General features: G+C 34.6%; 1 protein-coding gene across 2 annotated transcripts in view; it reads right to left on the bottom strand.

Moving 5' to 3' along the window:
• Window positions 1-11,359: 11,359 nt before the first annotated feature.
• Window positions 11,360-22,648, bottom strand: part of LOC147071104 (putative epidermal cell surface receptor) — a 142,757-nt gene continuing 131,468 nt past the window's right edge. For both annotated transcript variants that reach the window (XM_085948671.1, XM_085948672.1), the window contains 8 exons: window positions 21,031-21,220; window positions 19,760-19,955; window positions 16,746-16,882; window positions 16,207-16,397; window positions 15,005-15,224; window positions 13,927-14,042; window positions 13,293-13,553; window positions 11,360-11,686 (listed from right to left, as the gene is read on the bottom strand). In XM_085948671.1, coding sequence (XP_085804797.1) covers window positions 11,679-11,686; window positions 13,293-13,553; window positions 13,927-14,042; window positions 15,005-15,224; window positions 16,207-16,397; window positions 16,746-16,882; window positions 19,760-19,955; window positions 21,031-21,220 — 1,319 coding nt within the window. In that variant the 3' untranslated portion in view covers window positions 11,360-11,678. The remainder of the gene's footprint in view (window positions 11,687-13,292; window positions 13,554-13,926; window positions 14,043-15,004; window positions 15,225-16,206; window positions 16,398-16,745; window positions 16,883-19,759; window positions 19,956-21,030; window positions 21,221-22,648) is intronic.

Here is a 22,648-nt window from a genome sequence, read left to right as displayed (position 1 = left end):
ATCCGACAATAAAATACAGTCCTGTTAAACCTTTTATGTTGATTAATACATTTTGTTTCCGACCAATGAGCTGATTTTTTTTTGGAAAGATATTTCCGTTATTACTAAGTTTAGGTAGCTATTTACATACCTAATGATTCTCCTCGATTTGCCGCTCTTCGAATAACTGCCGCCCCCAAGTGACGCTCAATCTGCCTACCCCCACAGAACGTCACCGGAAGATATGCAGCAACAACAAATTCCAATAAGCCTTATACTCATACAGGATAAAGCCTTTAGTTGTTTTGAAGACATAAAGTGTAAAAATGATGATAGTGTTGATACTAATACATTCACTGCAAGCCACGGACGGTTTCAAAAATTTAAAAGCCATAATAAACTACACAACATCAAAGTAACAGGTGAGGCTGCCGAGTTGTGCAGATACAGAGGAAGCTATGAATTTCATCAAGAGTCTAGCAGAAATCATAAAAACGAGGAATGTGGCCGAAACTGGGCTTATTGGAAAAAATGCCAGATCTGACATATAATATATCCCAACTAGAAAAATATATGCCAGGTTTCAATGTGTCTAAAGATAGGCTAACCCTTTTACTTGGTGGAAATGCTGCTGGGGATTGCAAAATCAAACCACTTCACCAATCAATAATGATTTCTTAAATGTATGTATGTAGGTTCATTTTATTTTCACTTATCCTTTGAAACTAGCACATATTATTTTTAAAAAAATTAGATGATTTTAAGTTTTATTCGACTTACACGAAAATCTTCGGGACGAATTAATCACGTAAGTCGAGGACTTACTGTACAGCCAAAAGCAATATAGTCACCATTATTTTAACCTTTTCTATGCCTCAAGATATTACTATGGCAGTAACTGTCAGGCCGTAAATTTTTAACACACTTTGAATGTAGATCGAAGCTGTAATCACTGTAATACCGATAATTTGTGGCTAAGTCTATAGATACATCTAGATGCCACCCATTGCATTGCTAAATGAAGCTGCGTGCCGTGTGTTTGGTTTGTGGGCGAGCGAACGCATTCGTATTCAAATATTCGAGACCATAGACCATTTCGCTAGTGCTCGCTCAAAGTACTCGCACTAGACGCTCAGAATTAAAATATATTTTTCAATTTTTTTACGTTATATAGTATTTTTAAGCGGTCAAAATGCAACCATTAGGTAAAAATATCTATAATATAAGTTATTTTAAAGAAACACGATCACTTTATATTAAAATATATAATAATATACAAATAAATTATCACGAACATTTATCAACTTACCTATGAAACGTAATACCATCTTCTTGCTTATCAGTACGGCTACCACAGAACCATCTTTTCTCCTTAATTAACAAAAAATATTTACCACTGACTGTATGTTTAACACAAAAAATAGCAATTTTAGCAACACGGTTATCAACGCTTAGTTAAGCAATAAGGTAAGATTTGGCAGCTACACCGTAGCAAACCATCTCCCACATCTGTAAACCTTTTATCTTACTCTAGCGCTTGTCGCAGAGATTATAAGGGTGCCAAATACTTTCTCCCTCGCACTTATGCATCGTTTTTGTTCAGGCCTTGCATTCGCAGGCTGTTTTATCACATCTGAATGGTCAAAATTTGAAAAAAAAACAAATGATCCTACTCCAAGGAGTAACTCCTAAAAAGTAAGGAGTAACTCCTAACACTATAAAGCCCAAGAAAGTCGGCTGTTCTATAGAAAGATAAATAATGTTAGGAAGGGTTTCAAGTCTCGTATCACAATGTGCAAGGATGACAATGGCATGATACTCACAGAAAAGCAAATGATCAACATTTAAATACCCCCCATAATGATGCCGGCAACACTAACATTAATACTCATGACCAGGAATCAGTACAAAGTGGCATGGATGATAACGAAGAACCACCGACATTAAATGAGGTAAAAGGTGCCATGTCAAGGTTAAAAACAAACAAATCGCCTGGAATAGATAACCTCCAGAGTGAATTAATAAAATGTGGGGGAGAAAGCCTGCTCAAACATTTACATAGCCTAATCCACCAAGTATGGACTTCAGAAAAGATGCCAGAAGAGTGGAAGGATGGGCTGATTTGTCCCCTGCACAAGAAAGGAGACCAACTAGAATGTAGTAACTACAGAGGGGTGACACTCCTTAACTCTGCATATAAACTGTTGTCGATTCTGATATTCCAGCGGCTGGAACCCATTGTAGAAGGAATACTCGGGCACTACCAAGGAGGCTTTCGACGAGGGAGATCATGTGTTACTCAAATATTCACTCTAAGGCAGATTCTAGAAAAGACCACTGAATTCAATATTAACACGTATCACCTGTTCATCGATTTTAAGGCAGCTTATGATAGTATTAATCGATACCGGCTATACGAAGCAATGCGAGAATTTGAAATTCCGACGAAAATAATTAAACTTGTAGAGATGACAATGACACCAGTACAATGCCGGGTAAAGCTTCAAGCGGAAATATCCGAGCCATTTGTATCACTGAATGGCCTAAGGCAAGGTGACGCTTTGGCATGCCTTCTTTTCAATAGTGCGCTAGAAAAGGCGATACGGGATGCAAAGATTGATGCCCGTGGTAGCGGCACGATATTTACTAAGCCTGTGCAGCTGCTGGTGTATGCCGATGATATCGACATCATTGCCATATCAGAATTGGCACTGAAAAAGGCATTCCCAGCACTAGAAGCCTCTGCCAAAAGAATGGGTTTACAAATAAACGAGGCAAAAACTAAATACATGCCTGTCTATGTCACACCACGAGAAGTCGCACCAAAGTTAGATATTGGTGCATACAAGTTTGATACGGTCGACAGTTTCATATACCTTGGATCTCTTGTAACTCGACATAATGATATTACAGAAGAAATCAACAAGAGAATCATGTCTGCGAATAAATGCTACTTTGGTCTGTTAAGACATTTTAAGTCCCGCTTACTATCTCGTCGAACTAAAAGCACTCTTTACAAAACACTTGTAAAGCCAGTGCTCACCTACGCATCGGAAACCTGGACATTAACTCTGCGAAATGAACGAGCCCTGAACATCTTTGAAAGAAAAATTCTCCGCCGTATATATGGACCGATCAGGGATGGCACCAATTGGAGGAGAAGATATAATGCTGAGCTCTACGGACTGTACGAAGATTGCAGCGCAGTTCAATCAATTAAGATTGGGAGACTGCGATGGCTAGGTCATGTGCACCGTATGAATGACAATGAACCGGCAAAGAGAGTGATGTCCAGCAATCCAATAGGACGTAGAAGAAGAGGGAGGCCAAAGTTCGCTGGTTAGATGGAGCTGCCAGTGACTGCCGTATTCTGGGGGTACCAAATTGGAAAGCGGCCACACTGGATAGGGACAGGTGGAGGGAGCTGTTGGAGGAGGCCAGGATCCACACCGGGTTGTCGCGCCCCTGATGATGATGATGATGATGATGAATGGTCAAAGATATAGCTTATAATCAGTACCTATCTTTAGAATCATCTCCAAATTTCATAATTATTCAAACAGATGTCATTGTTTGTTTAATTTTTTAGATTATGCAAATCAATAGACAGTGGCTAGTAATTAGTGTTTAAAGTCGGACGAGATAACTTGCGAAATTTGTATTAGCGGCCTGTCAATCACAGCCTCATTAAGCTAGAATACTCGCTGAAGGGATAGAACCGATTAAATAGTTTTTTGATATTATTTAAACAACCATTAGAAACAATGAATTTGCATTAAACATTTTATGAAGAGGGGACGGGATATCTTTATTAACACAATAAATAATTATTACAACTTTACTGTGTAACATATAAATGTACATTGCATTGGTAGATACATAAATTATTGTATTTGGTGTATTTTTATGGTATCTATACTAATTCAGATATGCAGTATGAATGTATTAAAAATATGTGATACATTATGCTTGTAGGTGGCATGTTCTAAAAATCAGTTTGTCTAAAGTTGCATTTAGACCAAGCGAGCGAATGTTTGAGGGTTCTGGTTTCAAAACTCACAAACTCCACAATATACCGAAAATGAGTTATGAATGCAGCAATGTTCTTTATATTCATACAGTCCATTGAAAGTATGACGTAACATTCTTAATACACAAACCCCTATTTAATAAAACGAATGTGAAAATATGATTTATTTTCAAAACTTACATTCTCCAAATACTTGTTATTTTCTAAGCTAACGACCTCCATTCCAGCTAATAAGAGTGCAACATTGAACTGTCATGGTGGACAGTTTTTGTTTATCTGTGATGGTATAAACGTCTGTTCCACGGTTCTAAACTAACAATCTCCATAGACTCACAGCAAAACTAACATTCTCCATGTTTAAATTGAAGATATTTTGTATATCTAGCAGAAATTAACATTTTTTTTATTACAGCCCATTTCTTTATCGATAATGCATTCAATATAACAATAATCACACTGTTTATTTTAATTGTACTGAGAAAACTATTTTCTTCAATTTGCCAAAAACAAGCATTGACGGAGATTGTGAGTTATGAAACCGGAGCCTTCCTTTGTTCTTCCTCCACTTCAGCAAAATTTTCTTGACGAAAATGGTTTTTGTTGAGCGAGCATAAGAATTTCGCTGGAGTCGGAGAACAACAAACGTTCGCTTGCTTGATCTAAATGCGGCTTAATTTTCGACAACTTGTCTAATTACAATATTATAATATCTGTAGTTACCTAAGAGCCAGAATGTTGTATGTTCGATTTTCCAGAAAGTGGGTTGAGTACAAGTCTTGTACCTAAAGTATTTAAGAGCAAATTCACTTTTTGAGTCTACCCATAACAAAAACTCTCAGATAATATATCGGTTTTCTTTGGGCATAACCTGATAAGTGCTTTTTTGGTCATTTCAATATGTTAAGTAAAAATTGGTCACTATTGTATTATCTTCCATTTAGTTAATAACCCAATATCTTTATTTCATTCATTGGAATGCTTAAAACGCTATGGTAATTAATTATATGATAATAATATGTGAACAAGCACAGCGGTTAGTTTGGTCAAAACATGACCAAAGACCTTATCATAGTTTAATCACTGATACGTGACAATATTTTTTCTAATTAATGGAATAATTATTGACAATCTAATTACCTATTGTCATATTCTTCTTCAGTTATTTATTTTTAAATGTTTTTCCCAATGTTAGACTAAAAAATGAACCAAAATTTTTGTGGGCAATTCAAAGCTTAAAAATTGCTCTCCTGTAAATTCAACATTTTGCAGTTAACAGGTTATGCCCAAACATCACCATATATTAATCTAATTCTGTATGGCTAAATGATAAGTAGGTACAGAATACAGTAGGAAATATATTATATTATTCATTGACATTCTGACAATGTCCTCCACATTTTTAATAGACTTACCTATATTGAATGTATTATATTATGTATTCAAACAATTGTGTCGCTACATTTCAAAATCAGCTAAGTTCACCTTTAGGTATTTTTTACTTTTTTGCGAATTGCTGAAGAACTACTGCTTTCTAACATTTCTGCATTATCAAAATGTGGAATTTATTAATTTTAAATATCCTCTACTCGAAATGATATAAACTTTCACCCTTGTGACTGTGTATTTGAGAAAACAAAAAGCTGTTTTTCTCCTATTCATCTATTATGGACTTGGCTAATTTTGAAATCTAGCGACACAAATTATTGATGCCTGCCCTACACCGGGAAACAAAATTTGCCTTACACAAAGTGTTTTTAACTCAAAAGAATTTTTTGTAGTTTCGCTCTTAACATCCTAAGCTCCTGAAATATTAATGCCAATTTGCATATTAAATAATCCATTTAATTTTGATCAAAACACAATACCTACAATAATTACATAAACTGAATGTAAGTATAGATAAATCTTTTAGATTAATTTAAAAAAAAAAAAACTAATAAATTAGTTGTTTTGTTTTCGGCTTTCCTGTCCAATTATTGTTAATGTAGTATTCTGTATTGCCAGAATGCCCATGAATTATCCGAAAAAATTTCCTGTATAAAATATTAATTTGACGATCTTTCATAACAATATAAGTAATGAATTCTTAATCAATTTCGATAATTGAATTTTTTTTCACACTACAACACAGAAGTACTTAGGTTTTAGAAAATCACATACCCAGATGTATTGTAGACATACCAGGATCGAATCTGGAGTCCCCGGTATGAAAACTAGTGCTTTGCATTCGATTACGTGAATAGCCAAAAAAATAAATTTATTAAATTAAGTATCATACACACAGGTCAAATTATTGTATTAGGCAAACTTTTTTATCGCACATTTATCTTGAATAATTTCATTACTATCATTATACAATAAAACGTAATCTAAAAACATGTTCTTCCAAAAATCTATCTTTTATGTTAATCATAGTATCAACCTGAAAATTTATCATGATATAAATACATGACATTCTTATTAAAACAATTATTTATGAAAAATTCTATAACCTAAATTAGTTCTTAGTTCAAAGCTTATTCTCATTCATAGTTTTATGTTACTGTTGAATAATTGAGAAGAATTCTACATCAAACAATATTATCTTCAGTTATTGTCCAATGGCATCGTAGACTATTTTTTATTACTTGAATAATGTATAGAATCAGTGATGTTAAGGTCGGTACTGACCGTCATTATCAGTACAAGGTCAAATTTGCATACACTTTTGGCTACAAAAATTTTAATCCCCACGAATGGTCGTACGTGTAAACTAGAGGTGGAAAAACTGGTCGATTTTGAAGACTAAGTATACTTACTATCAATATACAAAAATACTTAGTATCAAAACTTGTTCCAAAATACTTACTAGTATTTGAAATATCGGCTTTAATAGAATCGCTAAAAATACACTGAGCCGATTCCATCTCTTTTCGAAATGTCCCATTTATTATAAAATTTTAAACACATTTTAAATTAATGAGTTGTGTTTATGTCACGTTATAATATTCTTTGTCAACACAAAATGAATATACAATATTTTTTTTTTAATTTTAAACTTGTTTTGAGCTGTCATAACAAGCCTGTGCTGTCACCCGAAGGAATGTGCTGCCAATTACACAGAATTCATGACCTATTGTTCATACATAAGATTATGTCATTAGAGTGCATATACTAATAAATTAAAATATACTTGAAAGTCTACCAACTAGTGAGCGACTCGCGTGATCTCATCGCATGCGTTCGAACAAGTTTTTTTGAACAAGTTTATTCGGCCACACGTACTGAGTATGAGTAGTTTGCATCCGAGACTTGAGTACACAAGCTGGTGACAGTATTTCCAACTCACCTCTAGTGTAAACCATTCGTGCGCGCAAATTTGCTCAAGTCAGTACCAACTTTTATAAGCTTAAATAATTCCAAGACTCTTTTACAATAATATATCATTATAGCACGTTTACACGTGCATAGATTTACTGGTGGCAGTACGTATTGTCGTGACCTTAACAATAAAATACAATTAATGTAAAATACGTATTATCGTGCAAGTTGCAAGTTTGCATGCATAGATAAAAAATGTCTGCTTTTGAATTTTAATGCAACTATAGTGGGGAATCTACCGGAAAAAAACACAAACTACACCGCATTTTGACGTTTACCAATTTTCACTCTCTGTCAAAATGCACCATACAATGGCAACAACGCGTCTCGCTTACACTTGAAGAATGAGATTGGCAAGACAGTCAGTACTTTTGCGTGTAAACAGTTATTATTGCGATAGTTTAATACATTCACTGCTGAGCTATTATTTAATTTTTAATTAGCACATTTAAATAACACGTTAATTATATTGATAGGCCAAGTAACTCGAGCGCCAGTCGCGGGCTCAGCACCCAATGAGTTAATGTACCCACTATTGGTGCCAGCAAATCCATGCACGTGTACAGACGCTATTATATATTTTTTTTAAATCATCAATAATTTAGTTTTGCTCCCTTTCAATACTAACTTGAACAAGAACCTTGCCCAAAAATCATGTCACACATTTTTACAAGCAGAGCAAAATCAGTTAAAATATTTCAATATGCAATAATTCACAAACCATTGATAATAATAATTATTATGTAGGAGACAAAACTTTTAACTAAAAACAACATGTTCTTTGTTTTTAATACATTTCTCTCCTGTTCTTATAATACAATAATATTATGCTATATTATTATTTTGAAAGAGAACACTATTTTTAAAATTTGTTGTAGAATAATAATAGTATGTATTGTCTTTAATATGCTTCTCTCTTGCAGGTTTATTGCAATATACCTACCGCGAGTGGAATGTATTTTGCTGAGATTATCGAATTGTCATTGCCATGGTTACTCTAGGCCAGTGGTGCACAACATACTTGAAAGATGGGCCAATGTATCCATTTTCTAATTTATCACGGGCCACAGTGGGTGAAAGTGTTGAAAAATAATGATATATTATACTAGACGAGACATACATTTTATTATTTAAAATTAAATAGTTACATATCAGCTTCTCCAATCACTTCCCACTCTGCATTACGTACATATGTATTCACATTTATAGGAAATTACAATTTGGTCGTGTTCAATGAAAAATTTCGTGATTAAGTACTCGATAGTTTGTGCATCACTGCTCTAGTCGATTGCCTAAGTTTATAAACCGGGAGATTGATAATTTTCTGAAAATATTAAAGTGTGCAAGTTTTTTTGTTTTATAATACCTATTTACCTATCCCACGATGGCCGGGCAGCTTAAGCGTTGGCCTATAACGTCGTGGGTCCCAGGTTCGAATCCCGGGTCTGGCAAGTATACATTATTGTTTTTCAATTTGTGTATCAGTCAGAGTATGGACCTAATGGGTTGAGCAAGTGGTTGACATCCATTTCTCATAAAAACAAAATCTGTTAATACGAACCTCCACACTGTGGAGGCCCATATGATCTTATTAGGATCGGACATAGTCGGAATAATAATCTTTTAATATCTGGGTACTAAATATTTGGGTAGTCAATGTTTTTCAGCACTGCATGCGAAAATATACTAGTTTTTTCGAAATATGGCGTCAAAAATGGCATTATTTTTTTTCCATGCTGCATATAAGGGCACAGACACGGCACTACAACTGGTGTGTGTCTACGCAGGTCTCACTTAATTCTAAATGCATCCGGTTAGAATCACCAATTGGATTTTTTTATACAATTGGGGATTCTGATCAGATGCATTTGGAATCAAGTAAAACCTGTGTCTACACCCTAAGCAGTGCATGGTTTGTCTATCCCTGCGGGATGAATTATAAATAATTTATTATGTACGATCATTTAATTAATTCACTTAGTAAAAACTTACAATATCCACACACATTGTTGATTTCGGAAGGTGAATCCTTGAATATTAAATCCAAATTTACTACAAATTTATCCAAACTCTCATTATTCAGAATTTATGTTATATTAAGATCGATAAAAACTTTGTAACAAAACAACACAAAATCTTACTATTGTTTGTAGAAAATATAGGATTTCAACGATGTGTCAAGTTTCTTATTAAACTTTATTAAAAAAATTAAATATAATGATTTTTATAGTAATTCCTAAACCAAAGCGCCATTGTTAACTTTTATACAAAACGTAGAGGAAATCGCGAGAATTTCACGAACCGCAACTGCGCTTTGGTGCATTCTGGTTCAATTCAAACGCTTGCCTAGAGTAACCAAGGTAATAACAATTTAATAATCTTGACGCGATACATTCCACTCGCAGTGGTGACAATTGAATGAAAGCACTGATATTACGTCAATACTAGGCAATTATTTAACATTTAGGCACGGATATATTATATATATCGAGAGTTTTCCAAAACAGATTGTTCAAGATTACCATTAGTTGATACAAAAAAAATATATATAGGTACATAATATTATTATTGTCAGGTCACATTTTCACTCATAAAAAAATTAGGTATTAGGTCAGTATACCAGTAGCGAAGGGTTGAGGTAGGCTGTTAAGATCCGCCATAAATAGTGCATATTAAGCTTTGTCAGTCAAACGTCTTTGTTTTTACTGAACTAAGACTACAATTCACAGATGGTGTTGGGTAGTTTTTAAAAATCAATTAAACCAAACCATAATAGTTTTGGTATACTTTGGGCGATATGACAAAATTGTGCACACTTTTTAGTCATACTTATTTGTAATCGTTGGATTAAGAATACATAATATTATTACACACATTGTTGTTTAATTTTTTTTAATTCATTAAGCCTTGCCTAAACCAAACTATAATAGATAAAAAAAGATTATTTTATCTATAAAAAATCCTGAGTTATTTATGATTTAATTGCATAATTTATGATATTTTATAGATAGACGAGTAATTTTTGACTATTATCTATTATGGCTTGGGCTCAGGGCTTAATTGAACTTTAAAAACTAACCAACACCATCTTTAAATTATTGTAGTCTTATTTCAATAAAAACAAATTCGTATGACATAAAATTTAGTGTGCTCTATTTATGGCGGATCTTAACAGACTACATTCACCCTTCGCCACTGCAGTACAGGTAACCCTGTTCATCACGATCCCGGCGAGTGTGGATTCATTATATCGCGATCTTTTTTTAAAACTGCAAATTGTAGAAAAGGGAAATTATCCACCAAATTTATAGATGAGATGGGGCGCTATTGGAAACGAATGCCAACACGTACGTTTATTTCCATAGAGGAGAAGACTGCTTCTGGATGAAGCGAAGCGTGGAATGAAGTCACCCAGTCGTGTATGAAGGGTGTTTGGAAAAGGTTGTTCTGTGAAATTGTTGAAGTTCACTGCAATTATGAAAATGACATTCATAATATCATCGAAGAGATTAGTCTTATTGCCATATCCGGAGGCATCAAAGGTGTTGATGTAGATGATATTCAGACTTTGTTAAAATCACACGGCGAACCCTTAACTAATGAAGAGCTGCAGGAAATGATCTGCCAAACGTCTCTAGAAAATGACGTCTCCAAACCTGTTCAATTAAGTGTTAAAACCATTGAAAAGACCCTTTCTCTTCACAATCAATCCATGGTGTTGTTAGAAGAGAACGGCGAAGATTACGAGAGAGTGAGTGTTGTAAAACCTGGCTGTAATGCATTACTCGACAGTATGTAATCGCAATTTTTGCACAATAAACGTAGAGGGAATGCCCCGTTGATCGCAAAATTTTGCCTATCGCGACCATGTCCAGAACGTATCTCCCGTGATGAACGGGGGGGGGGGGGGGTTACCTGTATACATATTATTAAAATAATTATTAATGTTCTCTTATAATATAAAAATAGCTATCAATGATTACATATATTAGGTATTTAAGTTTTTGTCATTCTTACTGAGTTCTTAACATTGTAAAAAATAATGTACACAATAAATAGAGTCAACTTATTACTATAAAAATCACTTTTCAAAAATGTTCCAACATTCACAACAATATTACTTATTGAAAAATGTACACTATAACACAAAAAAAAAAACTTAACAAAAGTCATTCACTCGCAAAAGTAATAATATTATTATTGTTACGTTTTAATCAATACATATTAATTTTATTGTTCAATTATTTTGAGTAACTGAGAAAACAGCCATTTCTTGATTCTCCTTATTCTTAATGTGATTGGCCGAATGTCAAAGGTCTGGAAAGAAAAAAAAAATTAGTAATAAGTCATATTAATACTATCGACTGAAGGTACTTGATGGAATTTGAATTTAAATTCTAATGGATTCAAGCTCTGTACTATTCCATTTAAGTCGTTTTTTGCGACCCGGGTTTCGCCTTTCGGCATCTTCAGGCACTGTGTACACTCACCAAAGGCAAACACACACTGACAACGAACTCTCTTTACTCTAGTTTATATAATAAATCAATACAATAAAGTAGGTAAAACCTCCATTACCTACCTATCAAGTCAAAGGTTACAAAAAAATACAATTAACAACTTGTGAATAGTTGAAGTGTCAGTAAACACTTCAACTATTCATTCAAATGGTGATTATTTTAGTTATGCAATGATCACATAAGACATCTTATTATATGCATTGTAATGCAACTGCTCATCGAAACGTTTTGTGTTTACAATTTTTTTTTTCTATTCATATTAAACATTTATTTTTATTCAAGTAGTCGCATTGAACAAACTTTTAAATGTCTCATTTCTTTCTTAGGGCTTGTACAGATAGAGAGTGGTCAGGCGTTCTGCGTTCCGCATTCAGAGTTCAGCGTTCTTTGTAGTGTGTGGACCGGCGCGGTCTGACTGCTGTGTGCACAGTTTTTATCAAGTCCATACACAACAAAGAACGCAGAACGCCTGACCGCTCTCTGTCTGTTCAAGCCCTTTTATGTATAACTTCTGGAAAAACAATTCTAAAATGTATTTTTTGAAGTTATACTTCTTTAGGCGCGTTTGGAAAATCAGATCAGAGTCTATTTTTGGCGTGTAACATGTAACACATAATTTATTTTTTCAAACATAAAAAAACGCACTCGATTGGGTTCGAACCACCAATTGTTCGGTTATCAGCCGAACGCACTACCTTTACGCCACAGTATGATACTGCAATCGTGACGATTATACAGTATAATATTATAGTTTAGAATTGTTCCGTTGCCTAGGCAGTGAATTTATTATTGTCGGTCATTTGCAATTCCTTACGTAAATAAAAAACTATTAAACGTCAGAGTGACAGTTGGTACTTAAAAAATAAAAACAACGAGTAACCATTATATAATTTAGTAATATAAGTTAAAGTGTATAGAAATAAGCCAATGGGCGCTTCAATAAGCGGCCCGTTTTCTTACGTGTGTAATTTAACAAGATAATTAAGAACTAGTCGAAGAATCTAGATTATCACAAGTTTTGTTTTTGTTTTGTTACGCCAAAGAAGTATAACTTCTAATGCGCGTACATAAGTACACACACCGTTTTTTTTATTATTATTACAAATACTACATTATAGAATACCACCTACTCTGCTTAGAAGATATACAAAAATAGATATTGCCGTTTTTCTTTCCAGAACTATCAAATGAAGTGCGATGATCGCAAGTGAAAATACCACTTAAATAATTTTTATTTGAGTTGTGGCAAAAGTGCACGCGTCTAAAACCGCAAGTATGGATTTGAACACCATGTCTCTATTAAAAATCACATGTTGCTTTAGCAATGTGTGTGTGATCCATAGAATAGACCTGATAAGTTGATGGCTATCATTTAGGTCCAATAGTTAAGGTAGGTTATTTACCCATTGTCTCCTGCTGTAGATCTATCTTGTAGGATGGACTATCATATGGTGGAAGAGTAGCACCGTTGTTCCTGTGTCCGGCGTTATTGTGAGGAGTGGCAGCGCTGGCACAGATGGGCGCGGAAGCCGTCCGGTGCCTCCGCACCAGCACCAAAAGAAGCACCAGAGAAGTCATAGCCCCCAGAGCCGCCAGCACTCCCACAGCCACCAGCGAACTGTAGTAATCTCCCTTGTGGACTGGGGAGCCATCCAGCTGCTTGCCTGCAAATATCAAAAACTTTTAACATATTGTGCTAGCCATTATATATATAGATATATCACACCGTGAGTGTAAAACCAAGGCATCTGCAAATTTTTCAATTTCGAGATTAAATGCAAAACAACTGCAATAGTCGTGAGCTTGATAATGTAAAAGTGAAGTAACTGAAAGAACATGCAATATAATGTAGATAGAAACCAAATATTATGGTGTTTTTTTTAGAAACTCTTTTCTCCTCCTCGAAGACTTCAAACCCTAATATATCCAAAATATGTCTTTTGCAGATGCCTTGGTTTTACACTCACGGTGCGATATGTTTTTGGTCTGAAATAGGCTTTAATAATACAGACATATTTCAAAAAAACATAATATTACCTTCTTGTGTGGACGCCTCCTGTGGAGCAGGCTTTCCAGGCTTCGTCATTACATCTTTAACGTTACTGGTCTTAATTTTACCATTCGTTAAATACAGCTCGAGCCAAATTCGGTACCTGCAAACATGTCATTTGATTAAATACATCCAAATCGTATAATTCATAACTAGAGACCAAATTATATTATGCATTTGCATATTTGCATATCGTCACTGTTCTGGCAGAAGACAAGACAAAATGACATATTGAGTTAGTTATAGCAAAATGTTCCTTATTTCAAACTTTACCGTCTGGAAACCTTCTTAATAAATAAACAGTCTTTATTTTAAAGTCATCCTTTTTACGATTACTTCATAAACTCACATGATAGACCATTTCAAACATTTTAACAACTTCAAAGTCAAATTACTCAAAACTAGTATTCTCCAGTTAGTGTGTTCTGCCAGAACAGAGACGATATGCAATTGCTTATTTAGTCCATTCTCACTGGTTATTGCATATTTTACCTAAAATCTAGTGATGATGCATATTTTCGCTATATTTACAATATTGTGTAGTATACGTTGTAATAATTTACCCAAATTTTTGATCATACAATATATTGATGGTTTTTGGCGTTTTTTAAAGCTCAATCTTTGGCCATCATATAGGTATCAAAAGTCTATCTAAATACATATCAACTCAAAATCGTTCAAAAACGTCGCGCGCATTTTTTTAAGCAGAGCAGCAGTGCTGTATCAGTGAGTTTTGCACCATTTAAATATACACAAATTCATACTGCGCATGGCACAGCACGACATACCGTACGCGGCTTGTCGCGGCAGTGGGTTATGGCACTTAAGGGGATTTGAAACTAGGAGCTTCAATTAATCTAAACCATGCCACAAGCTTAATCACCCACCGCCCACACTATATATGAACGAGCCCAAGTGCTCCATAACATTTTAAAAAACCAACATAATTAATTAAGTATTTTTTTTTCTTTTTCCAATGAATCCAGTAACAAATTAGACCAGTTTCATAATTTTGTCATGATGAAAAAAAAAACGAACGATGCAATCGTATTATGTTTTAATTACCTTGTTCCCGGTGTCAATCCCGTAATATTGGCCATGGGAGGAGCGTCCCGGGTAGGTAGCGAGAAGGAACTCTTATCAGCCCGCGCTGCTTCAGCCCTCCAAACGGCACGGCACACGTGGACATAGCGCTCTGCCGGGCGTGGTACACCGCTCCATTGAAGCGTCAGACCCCACGCAGTCACATCCGACACATCGAGTAACACGTTCCAATCATACATATCTATAAAAACATCATACATAATATACTTACTGACCGTCTAAACAGCGTTATACTAGAACCACAACTCGGCCACGATTTTATAGCGCTGTATGCAGTGTTACGGACTATAGCGGGGGGCGTAAATTAGTACCTGGAAGTGCATCCATGTTCCCGAGATCACCGTTATGACGTCCGTAGCCAAGATATAATGGTCAGACTATAGATAATACACGAGTGGAGAACAACAAGGTTCTAAGTGTTTGTCATGGTGAAACAAAAGTAACAATGAGGCAGAACACTACTTCATTGTTGGGTTTGTTGTTTCAACGATGAACAATTAGAACCTTATAATATTAGGCTCGCGAATATTTGTAAGACAATACTACAGCGAGTGACTATCGCTTGCAAAGCTACAGAATCCACATAGTTCTCAGTATAATTTTAAAACCAGTTGTAGTCAAAAAAAATTTAAAAATTCCGTTTAGATTGAAAGTGGACAGCTTGTTTTAGCATTCTGGCCAAAAAAAAATTTTACCAGGAAATCGAATTTTCTTGAGAAACTACATAAAAAAAAAAAAATCTGGTTGTGGTCAACAGGTTAACTTAGACAGGTTTACTAAAATTTTTCAATTTCTCGAAATTTCGGAAAATAAATTTCTCGAGATTGACTTTTTCAGATTATTTCTCGAGATGAGTTTCCCCGCAATACTTCTTATTATGAACTTTTACTCATTACCATCTTAATGACCAGTATATCCTTACAACTTTAAGCCGCATTTAGACTAAGCGAGCGTATGTTTATTCTTCCCCCACTCCAGCAAAATTCTCTTGACATAAACGCATTTTGTTGAGCGAGCATAAGAATTTCGCTGTAGTGGGGGAAGAACAAACATTCGCTTGCTTGGTCTAAATTCAGTTTTAGAATATTTGTCACTACACCATTCTCTTGTACCCTGTTTCCTCGTAACATTTAATTAAATGACATGGAAAAACTGTCTTATACCTGCAACTGGTGGCGTAATAAGGCGTGCCATGTTGGCGCTCTGCAATTCAGTGTGCTGCCCCAGGAATGGAATGAAGTAGATGCCCACTTCGTAAGAAGTGTTTGGTTTCAGCCCTTCCAGCTGGAACGTGGTCACGGCCCGGTGGATCAACGGCGTTCCCGAAAATACCTTGCCGTCAATCTCACGGTACCTGATAAATGTCAATAATTATTATCTTGGTGAAAACATTTAAGTATAACTGAGAGACTAAATTAAATATATTACTTTGGTACTGTTCGGTTATCAGGAATACAGCGGAAAACACATTTTTAAAATACCCGATATACTGGATTATTTGTTAGTTTGGGTTAATTTAGGTTAGGTTAGGTTGGGTTAGGTTAATCTAACAAATAATCCAGTTTATCGGCTATTATAATACGTTAATTTTAGTTTAAGTTAAAAAATAAGTAGTAAATTACTACCAGTTTTGACAGTAGAGAGTAGATATCTCAGAGACTATAGAATGTATATGAAATGTTAACTTATCATGTTGGCTTACCTGAGTTGAATACCGTCAATATACAGCAGCTCATCCTGAGTGAATGATCTCCAATTAATTTGCGCGGTACTCGGGTTCACTTGGCCAACAGCCAAGTTTGGCTCAATTGGTATAACTGGAGGCAATGTTGTCTCTTCCTGTGAAATAAGTACACATCAAAACCACAGAGCAGATTAATAAATAGAATTCCGATAGGCTATATTCTAAGAGCGAAATGCAGAAACATTTGTCATAACTGAAATTTCCTTAGCAGAAAACACTATGCAGAAACATTGTCCTTAGTTAAGATCATTTCTATTGAAAATAATACCATATTTAAAAATTCTCCTTCCTATAGTTTAGGTAAATTATTTTATAATTGTTAAACGATGACAAAAATATGACAACTGCATTTTATAAATGCAATAATACTCTTATGTTTCCGTTATAAGTCATTATACGTGATTCCACAGGCACCGCAAGATATTTTTTTAACATGGTTACACTAGCGTCAAGTGTCATTCTATCATCTGGCATCTTGTATTTCTTCGGGCTGGCGTATAAAAGTAAAATAATATTCTACAAGTACATGCCAAACGAATTAACACTATCAATATCCATATTGAGATACATTGTCAAATGAATTAGAGTGTTTGGAATGTTTTATGGACATGTGAATTTATTTTGACAGCAGCTGTCAGTGGTAAATAGTAATACAGAAGGGGGGGGGCGTGTTCATAACAAAAGTAGTCTATGGTTAAGGATTCCTTAACTCTATACTCAGTATAGTCTATACAGGCGGACCTCGACTTTCGAACGTTCGACTTTCGCACAATTCGCTATTTCGCACATTTAAAAAAAATCATTTTTGTAAAACATCACGCTGTGGGGTAAAGATATCCCCCTTTCGCTCACTCACAAGCAAGTGCATTTCTTGCATCACTTGCATCCTGCTCGCACCCGTCACTTTGCTTGTGAGCTAGCTAGGATAGGTTTAGTCTTGCGCAGGACCACGTACGGGGTTGTTGTGTTGTGCGTTTTGCTAATTTGATTCATTTGAAATATTTCACCTTAAAGATTTATAAACAAGAGTGAGAAACAGAAAAACTGCAGTGTTGATACGAACAAAGAGAAATTAAGGACTTATAAACTTCACATGACGTTCTGATTGCGGTGAATCTATTGCTTCAATCGGACGTTCGTATGATACAAACCGGTCTACTACGATATGTTCAATTTTGAAAAATAAAATTAAGGAATACGTTCAAAATTGTGGAAATTATTCTTTAAAGGTAGTTTCCAAAAGACACGGCATAGTTATGGATGAAATGGAAAACTATTTGTCATCATAGATCGACGACCAACATCAAAAAGATGTCCCTCTGAATATTTCAATTATTCAAGCGAAGGCTCTTAGTTTGTACAAAGATTAGAAGGCTAGAAAAAGAAGATTCTAACACGATTTTCAAGCAATTAACGGTTGGTTTATATTAAATTTACTGGAGAATCGGCTGATGTGGATAACGATGCTGCAAAAGAATTTATTTCCTCATTATTCAAAATTATTGAAGATGGAGAATATTCCTATAGCCAAATATTTAATGTAGATGACACAGGTTTATTTTGGGGAAAAAATGCCTAGTTGTACATTCTTATCTAAAGAAGAATCATTTGCCCCTGGGCATAAACTTTCTAAAAACCGATTGACATTGCTTCTTGGTGGAAACTTGGCTGGTGATTAAAAATTGATGCCAATGATTTATCAACCAGAAAATCCCAGAGCATTGAAAGGGAAGGATAAAGAATTGCTTCCAGTAATCAAATAAAAAAGCCTGGGTTTACTGCGTTAATATTAAAAGATTGGTTCACTTAACATTTCGTGCCAGCAGTTAAGCAATATTGTAAAGTTAATGATTTACCATTTAAAATATTTTATTTAAAATAAGAAAAAAAATAGTGGAAAACAGTTAACTCTTGATAACTTCTTAAGGGAAACACCCGCAAACCCCACTTAAACATCTTATAATTACTTTATAAATAAATATTTCAAATACACAATTTTTTTTTTACTTCCCTCTACTTTCGAACATTCAACATTCGCACACCTTTTCAGGAACCAATTATGTGCGAAAGTCGAGGTCCTCCTGTAGTTAAGTCATGCTTTTCGGCAACTTATCCTTAGGATCGAAATCTTGGATTCTGCATAGGGCTCTAATACACTACATTTTGAAACTACAAAATGAATCACACAGTTACCCACAGAACCCCAAATTCGACACACACGATTATATTATTTGAGTTGTATAAAAGCAAAAACGCCCACAAAAATTCGAAAATGACATTTGAATGTTCAAATATTCTCCATTATCTTGTGTATGTGTACAACTTAACAGATAAAATGCAATATCCCCAGAAAACCATAAAAAAATAATTTATAAATTGGATTTACATGCACTCACCACTGTCCACATGTAGTGACGTCATTCAAATCCACCATTGTTTAAACCAGCCAATTAGGAGACAGCATAAGAAATTAGCAAAATGGCCACCCTCTATTACTTACAAATGTTGAGATGCAAATCACTACTGTTCGAAAGTTACAAGCAATCTCACTACTCTCTATTACCAAATCATTAAATTTGTCACTTGGATGATATTAATATTTTTAAAAACATTAATTTCTGCACCATCTTATCTATATAACAGTTCACTTAAAACTCACATGTTTGTATAATATAAAGTATTGTTTTTTTAATTATTAATAACCAACCAAGATGGTTGTTAGTAATTTTGAACAATCATAAACACCCAAGCTTTGACAAAAACACATAAATATTGTGTCCTCACCGGGATCGAATCCAGAACTCTTGGGTGGAAGGCCAGCGCTTAGGCACTGCACCACGAGAGCCGCCGCTTGTATAAAGTATTAGAATTACTCCAGCATCGGTTTTATTTGATTTCTCACTACGACTGAAGGACAGTGGCGTTTTTGCTTTTAGACAACTTACTCATTTTATAGTATTAAAATAATATACCTGTAATGGAAGTGTTTTGACTGTATATATATGGCTCTTGGGCACGTAAGGAAGTTGCCTCAAGACAACGGCCGCTTGGATCTTGTACAGCGTGTCGGGTTGAAGAGATCCCAGCTGGAACTCCAGCTGTGGTGTAGCCAGCAGGTCTTCCGGAGGTGCAAACTCTTGGAGACGCCATGAAGATGGATCAGGATCACTGAAATATTGATTGATATTAGATGTCATAAATGATAACTTATTCATCGTTATTCACTTCAAATAAATATATGGAAAAAAATACAGTACTTATTTCAATAATTATCTTGACTAGGTACATAAATAATAAAAAAAGTTCATCCAATTTATATCTGTTTGACTACAAAATTGTTTTCAACTTATATGTTTCTATTCTTTGTATTGATTTGTGTGTCCCTGATAACTATAAATTAGAAATCAGGAGCATCCATTGCTTGTTCTCCCAAGCTGCAGAACTTACCTGCCACTTGTAATGCCAATTGGTAAGGGAAAAACTTACTGTATTCAACCAAATCGCTATTTATATATTCCACTTACGTGAGTGAGTTAAGTGGACGTATTTAAAAAAAAAAATTAAAACAGAGCTCATGTGGTTTACTATCATGTTTTTATGATTTTTATATTTACTCTTCTATCCATGCTGTATTTTATATAAACATAAACCCTTAAATGCATGATGGCAACACTTTAATGTAAGTACATAATAGTTTTTTTAATGTTTAATATTATAAATTAACAGTGGCACCTGTGAATAAAAACTTAATATTGTTAATTTATTCTGTTACATTTATTATTTTATTTTTTTCATTTCTTCGCTTCTATTCTATACACAAGACTGCTTTCGGCCTTTACGGCAGCTAAATAGAATAGGAAATTATCGAAATATTAACACTTATTGTAACAATTACAATAAGTTAGCCGTCTGAACTGTCAAAACTGTCTAACTCACTCTAAAATTTATCACAGCCAAGAGAGGTGCTGTTAAAACATAGCACTTATTCTAACAATTACAACTAACTTATTGTAATTGTTACAATAAGTGCTAATACTTGGATACTTTCCTACCCGAAAGCAGTCTTGTGTATATAATACATGCGCATGTCTTGAATTTATAAATTATAAAGTCTATAATATGTAAAATAAATAAATTTTAATTTGTATCCCTATTCAGATTTGCAGTGAACAGCACCGAAGTAGGGCTGATGAAAACCAACTTTAAAAATAATAGAACAAACGGTCAGTCATTCTTCCATTACCTGGAGTCAGTATATCGCAGTTGCACCCTTCCTTGCAGTCCCACCATGACGGATGGCAGACTGAAAACGAGTCGTAAGGTCGTCGGTGAAGAGGCTTCGAGCACCACAACTTGGAGGGCTCCTTCACCCGACGCTCCGGCGGCTCCTAGAGGACCGGGCCCTGACGGAACATTCGGCAGACCACCTACTCCTGAAGCGCGCATTCAATTATTATTGTCTCTTCAGTCAGGTTTTAAAGTAATTTGAAAACAGAAGTATGGAGTAATTTTCTGAAGATTTCTTTAATTTAGAGATCGTTTATAGTTCAGGGGTTGTCCATATATGACATCACACCTTAATGGGGGGAAAGGTATGGGGGAGTAAATGTAATATCTCACAATGATTTTTTTGAGAATAAAACTTCCGTGGGAACATTATACTAAAATCATTTTCAACGAATTTATTTTTAAGCAAATTAAGGGGGTTTACAAAATGACATAATTTCGGCATGGGGTCAAAGATGTATAAGAAAATGTGACAATAATTAGGTGAAAAATAATTAGGTGCAAAAATCATTTATGGACGACCCTTATCACAATCATTGTTGCTAAAACAACTTTGTGTCCTTTTTCGTTACCCGATAACAGAAGGAATTAATATTTTTTACTGTGATTTATTCGTAAGAAGGGAGAGGATTATAAAAATATCACAAAATGTTACGTTCTGAAAATTGATCCGGCCGGGAAAGACTATCTGCATTCTATTACTTCATTTACTTTATGAAAGACAATATTTTAATTATAAATTATTATAAACATATAATTTTGTAAGGAAGCCATAATATTAATGATAAGTCTACCCCATTTACAATATTTAATATTGTCCTTTATAGAAAATTAATATTAATTGTCTTTTTTTTAATCTACATAGCCATTCTAAAAAACCAACAAATGGGGAAAAGGGGGCAACTACAATAAATATGCTGGAGTTAGGCATATGGCAGCTTACTTTTTTCTTATATTCCTTTTTAAAATTTTATTTGCCATGTTATCGATAAAGGAAGAGAACTTCTGTGTTACCCAGAAGCCTAACTTCAGCTATGGTACTATAAATGCTTTTACTCGTATTTTAGTATGTATGTTACGCCGAATGTGCGAAATTGACTACTACATGAAATAGGCAAAATTTTGCCTAAATCATGAAAAATGCAAACCCGTTGCCTTATTCATGAATTAGGCAAAATATCAGCCAAGTGCGTGAATTAAGCAGTAATTTTTCTGCCTAGTTCATGCATTGGGCAAATTAGATAGTAACGCTATGGTGGTGTTTTTTGCAACTAAACCAAATGTGTCAAATGCTCATGCATTGGTCAAAATAGATGGTCGCGCTCCGGTGGTATTTTTTGCAGCTAATCAAACTAACCAAATGTGTCAAATCCATATCCATTTACTATGCCCAAAAAAAATCTAGAACTATAATATGATAATGGAAGAATTTTATTAAAAGGTGTTTTCGCGATTTGATTTGTGCTTGGGTATCAATCGTGCAATGGTCGATTGTTTGTTTGTGATAGTATGATTTGATAGTTTGTTGACACTTGTTAGCTAAACTCAAAATGGACATTCAGTTGAATTCAGAA

The sequence above is a fragment of the Rhyacophila brunnea genome, unplaced genomic scaffold (assembly GCF_057557595.1).
Source record: "Rhyacophila brunnea isolate RB1 unplaced genomic scaffold, BYU_Rbru_1.0 scaffold_20, whole genome shotgun sequence".
In the NCBI taxonomy this organism is placed as follows: Eukaryota; Metazoa; Arthropoda; class Insecta; order Trichoptera; family Rhyacophilidae; genus Rhyacophila; species Rhyacophila brunnea.
Note: the sequence above shows the minus strand (reverse complement) of the source record. Positions and strands in the feature narration are given on the sequence as shown.